General features: G+C 43.7%; 1 protein-coding gene across 1 annotated transcript in view; it reads right to left on the bottom strand.

The window, feature by feature from the left end:
* Window positions 1–3,720, bottom strand: part of LOC123501135 — a 32,764-nt gene extending 29,044 nt beyond the window's left edge. The window contains 1 exon segment of the mRNA XM_045249718.1: window positions 3,159–3,720. Within this exon segment, the coding sequence (XP_045105653.1) occupies window positions 3,159–3,433 (275 nt within the window). The 5' untranslated portion in view covers window positions 3,434–3,720.
* Between the last annotated feature and the right edge of the window lie 2,280 nt (window positions 3,721–6,000).

Here is a 6,000-nt window from a genome sequence, read left to right as displayed (position 1 = left end):
TCTTCAATACAAGTTGTCGCTGTCACTGAAATCACCTTATGCAACTGAGACTGAGTTTTTCTTGTATTTTTCACTGTTTCTGCCACATATAAGTGTCCTGTTGCTCTCGCTGGGAATTGAGAGAGTTTCCTTGCACCTTTCACTGTTTTTCCTCTATACAAGTTGTCACTGTCACTGAAATCACCTTATAAAACAGACAGTGAGTTTTTCTTGCATTTTCCACTGTTTCTGCCACATATAAGTTTCCTGCTGTCACTGAAAATTAAGGCAGTTTCCTTGCACCTTTCACTGCTCACTTAAAATGACCTTACAAGTCCATACGGGTGAAATTTTGAGAGTTTCACTTTGTTTTTCCTTCCAATCTTGTCACTGTGCCACATAAAACTCCCTCAACCCCTTCAGTACTGGGACACATTTTTACCTTGAGTTTTGTGTACCATTAGGCCATTTTATTGACATTAGGAAGGAGGTTAGAATATTAATGGCCATTACTATTTTAACCCCTTCAGTACTGGGACACATTTTTACCTTGAGTTTTGTGTACCATTAGGCCATTTTATTGACATTAGGAAGGAGGTTAGAATATTAATGGCCACAGTCTTCACTATTTTAACCCCTTCAGTACTGGGACACATTTTTACCTTGAGATTTGTGTACCATTAGACCATTTTATTGATATTAGGAAGGGTCTATGGGGGATCAGAAGGTTAATGGCCACAGTCTTCACTATTTTAACCCTCACACAAGTTTCTGAAGCTGTATAAAATCACCAAATAGTCACCAGAATGAATATGGAAACACATCATGCTACTGAAGGGGTTAATAAATACAAAAAGGGTGTAATTAATAGCAGTAAGAGAATGGTAGGAATAGTCAGTGTTAAAGTGAGAAAGTGAGAGAGAAAGAGAGAGAGAAAGAGGGGAGTGGGTAGGTGAGGGAAAATCATGAAAAAACACTAGGATAAAGAGAATTAAAGATAGAACGCATTAGAGATAGGGTGAAATTAATGGTAGTAAGACAAGGCGACCCCTCCCTGTCACCCTGTCACCCTATACATCACACAAAACAATGAACAGGGTGAAAAAGACAAGCAGGATGGCAGATTAACATTTTCTTCACCTGCCACCCTTACTTAATACAAACTACACCCTGTCACCCTACCACACTCAAAAGGAATCAATGTACACCCTGCCACACCCTGACTGAATAAATATACACTCTGCCAAACTTCCTTACTGAATAAACCATCATCCTGCCACCCTGTCACCCTTGTCACACCCTTCCTCAATAAGCCGTCACCCTGCCACCCTTGCCACAGCCTTTCTTAATGAACTGTCACCCTGCCAACCTTCCTTACTGTATAAGCCACCACCCTGCCACACCCTAAATGAATAAATATACACCCTGCCACACCCTTACTGAATAATGCATTACCCTGCCACCTTGCCACACCCTTAATATATATACACCCTGCCAAACTTCCTTAATAAAGTGTCACCCTGCCACCGTGCCACACCCTACCAAGCTTTCTTGCTGAATATACTCACCCTGCCACTGTTACTACATAAACGGTCACCCTGCCATCCCTGTCACACCCTAAATGAAGAGAACGTCACCTTGCTACCCTGTCACCCTGCCGCACCTTAAATCGATGAGACGTAAGGGTAAAAATCAAACGCACTCTATAAATGACCTCAAATTGTTAATATTCTGGGTCTAATTTAATTTCCGAGCATAAATGACGATGTTTCTTTATTTTCCTTCGTTTTTGACAATGAAAGGGTTAAAAAATGAAGGCGGTTTACTAAAGTGAGTCTAAGCTAATTTATTTTAACTTGACATGACCTCTCTCCCTCTCTCTCTCTCTCTCTCTTTTTTATCTCATTTTCATCTCCTTCCTCTCTCTTCTCTTTTTTTCTCATCTCATCTCTCTCTCTCTTCTTTTTTTTCTCTCTCATTTTCATCTCCCTCTCTCTCATCTCTCTCTCTCTCTCTCTCTCTCTTCATCTCCCATTCTTCTCCCTCCTCTCTATTTTCACCCTTCTACCCTGACGAAACACCCTTAAAAGAACACACAGCAGTAAATAAGGGCAAAACAAGGGTCACAATAGGGTGTACAAGTCAAGAACGAGAGACAGCACTGTTTTCACCCTGACAAAGCACCCTTAAAAATGCACACAAGCAATAAATAAGGGTGATATTAGTGTATACAAGTAAAAAATAAGGGATAGCACTGTTTGCACCCTTCCACCCTAACAAATCACCCTTAAAAACACACACAGCAGTAAATAAGGGTGAAACAAGGGTGTATAAGTCAAGAACGAAGGATAGCACTGTCTTCACCCCTTCCACTGACAGAACACCCCATAACATGACCATAATAGGAAAAATAGGGTGGAAATAACAAGCAGGGTGGCAGGGTGACAATTCCCACTCACCCTGCCACTCTTAGAAAATAAATGGATAAAAATAAATAAAAGATAATAAATAGAGATAGGAAGATAAATAGTAAATAGCAAATAAATCAAATAAATAGACAAGAGTGCATAGATAGAAAAAAAATAAATAGAGTAAATAAAATGAAATAAATAAATAAAGGTAATAAATAAAATAAAACAATAAATTAAAATAAATAGAAATAGTGCAGATAAAATAAATAAAAAATAAATCAATACAAAAATAATAAAGGGTGTTTGTAATGGCAGGGAGACAGAACACCCTATCCTCACCCTGTCACCCTGCCACCCTTGCAATATTATACCATTAGAGGATATAAAAGGGTTAAAAATTTGACTATAACAGGGTGTAGGGTGTAGAAGGGAGGCAGGGCTAGGCTAGGTAGGTCAGTCTCACCCTGCCACCCTGCCAGGCCTTAAAAAACATGATCATAACAGGAAATAGGATAGAAATTAAGTCGAACAGGGTAAAAATGAGGTACAGCAGGGTGAAGGGTGGAAGGGATAGGCAGGGTAGCTCAGTCCCACCCTGCCAAGCCATAAAAAAATATGACCACAAGAGGAAATAAGATTTAAAAAATGAAGCACAGCAGGGTGAAAGGTGGAAGGGATAGGCAAGGCAGGTCAATCTCACTCTGGCAAGCCCGTCTCCCTGCCACCCTGCTAGCCCTGTGTACGTGCGTGCGTGTGTGCGTGGCTTACCTTGCAGCATTCTCCACCACGTCGCGAATCTTGGCCATCTTGGAGGCTTCCTGGCCCGCCGGCTTCCACTGGGCGGCCTCCCCGTTGGGCGTACCCGTGGGCGTGCCTGTGCCTGCGCCCGTGCCGTTAGGGTGGCGGCACTGCCCGGGGAGCGCCAGGCCCTGCGAGGCGGCACTGTCCGTGGTCACTGTCGCCACGCCGCCCACAGCCACGCCCTCACCCCGCATAGTGACCATGTCCGCCCGCTCTACGCCACCTGACACAGACACAGCCATACCATCGCGGGGACAGACGCCACGCCAGGCTACTCCGCCATGAGCCACAGCCGCACAGCCTCACAGCCTCACTCACTCAGTCAGCTGCGGGCGGTCAGCTGTGCGCTCCCCGCCGCCCTCACACCTGCGGCGCACGACATCCCCCCACGCACACAAAGAGATTTAAAAATGGTCGTCACTACACCACCGACCACATTAATGCCCACTTCTGCGCCGCCCCCGTGTGTGGTGTGAGACAGGGCATCACCCACAGGCTCCACGCTGCCTCTGCTGCAGGAGGGAGGGCTGGGAGAGCAGTGAGAGGGGCTGGTTGCTCGCAGCCTCTTACCATCCTCAATGCACCCTTACTAATTCATTCACTAATCTATCTTATACTATTATTTCTCGTGGTTTTATTATATTCATGCTGTTCTAAAATCAATGTCGCTATTTATAAAGTACGCTGGGCACTATTATGCCGTTATTGAGTGTTTAATTGCAAAAAGTGCAAATTTGTGCAATACTTAAAAACTGCAGGTGTATTCTACATAGCCATATAAAAACAACAAAAATTATAGATATTTGATGCCTACTTTCTTTTATCAATTTGCATTCAATATTAAAATAGAATAGCGTATGAGACCAGACACAAGGCAGACATGAAACAATTTAAAACTTTCCCTCGGAGTAATGGCGCACCTCAACCAGTCACGCTAATCAAATAGACCGTGGAATGAGTGATATTATAGAATGACAATGTGTTAGAGAGTCAAAAAGCCATAATGAGAAGGACGTGAAGGGACGGCGTGGTGGTGGACGTCGTGTTGCTCAGACTCGCTGACTCTGTTTATTCCCCCGGCGGGCAATTTAAATCTCTCTCTCTCTCTCTCTCTCTCTCTCTCTCTCTCTCTCTCTCTCTCTCTCTCTCTCTCTCTCCCCGAAGATCGGAAATATTGAACTCTGAGCTCGTTCCGTAGGGTAACGTCTGGCTGTCTCGTCAGAACCTGCAGCATATCAAACAAACAGTGAAACACACACACACACACACACACACACACACACACACACTAAAGAATAAAGAATAAATAGGCGAGTGTCTCAGCTGATGGGTAATGCGCGGAGCGGCGCGAGAGATAGAGAGAGAGGGTAGGGGGGTGGAGGAGGAAATATGGGGAACATGGGAGAGGGGAAGGAGTGGGGGATAGACGGGATGGAGGGGTATGGATCGCAGGCAGGCTGATACTTCAGAGGCACCTGTAGCTAATGACAACTATCACTTAAAAAAAGGATGGCAGATGTCACTTTTGTTTGCAATAATGGTAGGAAAATTGCTTCGTGAAATAGGAAGCCGATATTCATACATACATGCATACATACATACATGCATACATACATACATACATGCATAAATACATACACATATGAGTATATTTTTAACATTGTTGCCAAACGCCTCCGCTCATAGAGGTCGGAACCCGTAATCAGCCCTGCGGCCGGCCAGTTAACAGTGAGCCACGCGGCACTTGGCAGGACAAGGCTCTGGCCGTGAGGGACAGTGAGTGGTGGAGATGAAGATACCGATAATAGTGATATCTATAGTAGCGAAGAGAACATTGTGTGTGTAGCCTGTCAGTAATCAGAGGTTAACTATTTAAACATGGTTGAGGACACAAAGTGGACAGTGGAGTGTGGGTGCCTGCTGGTGACATGGACAGCCGCCGCCAAGCAGTCTTTGGCAAACGTAAGTAATATATTGGTGTAATTCATCATTTCGCGGTGGTGCCATGTCATAACCTAACGTTGGTAACCTCCAGGACAACATATCAGTGAACTAACACCTGCACATACTTATAAAAACCAAATAATTCAAATCTTGAAAACGTAAACAAACCGATCCCTGACCCGCCGCCTCTCTCTCAGCCATTATCTGCCTCATCTCTCACTCATTACAGGCCAGACAGGTCACAAAGTGGAGCCATAGGCCTAATCTTTCATGTCAGTTGTTGAGATATATCCGCAATTACCTGATTTGTGTGCTATGGAGGCTCAGTGAGAAGAAGCGGGCCTACCCATGACGTCACGAGCCCCAGGCTGTGACGTCATCACCAGCTCCCGCCCAAAATGCCGGTCCCAGATGCTCGACTTCCACTATTATTTATATTTGTCTCAGTTCATTTATTTCGAGTCACAAGTGCCTTTTAAGGGTTTCTAATGATAGTTCGCAGTGTTTTACGTGTCTTCCATGCTTGAGTTGAGTGAAGTACGGTGATGTAGAGGGTGTTTATGACTTGAATGGGAGGGCCAAAATACGCTAAAATTTTTACCTCCGCTATCTGTGATTTTTTATTTGAGGTTGTAGCGAAGTGTTTGTGTTTTCAAAAGATGGTTTATCATGAGAAAAGTGTGCAAGGCTCCTGAGAAGTTAAAGATGTGGACTTTAAGAATGATATGTAGTCCTGTTAATATTGTAAACAACGTCATTTTTAAATATTATTTTTCTAATAGGGCGAGTTGCCAGGTTTTGATATATCGAAATGATAGTCATAATTTTTGAAAAACGTTATCGATTCAGTTGAATGAAATTGGTG

The sequence above is a fragment of the Portunus trituberculatus genome, chromosome 8 (genome assembly GCF_017591435.1).
Source record: "Portunus trituberculatus isolate SZX2019 chromosome 8, ASM1759143v1, whole genome shotgun sequence".
Lineage (NCBI taxonomy): Eukaryota > Metazoa > Arthropoda > Malacostraca > Decapoda > Portunidae > Portunus > Portunus trituberculatus.
The sequence above is the reverse complement of the archived record's forward strand: the minus strand, read 5'-3'. Positions and strand labels throughout refer to the sequence as shown.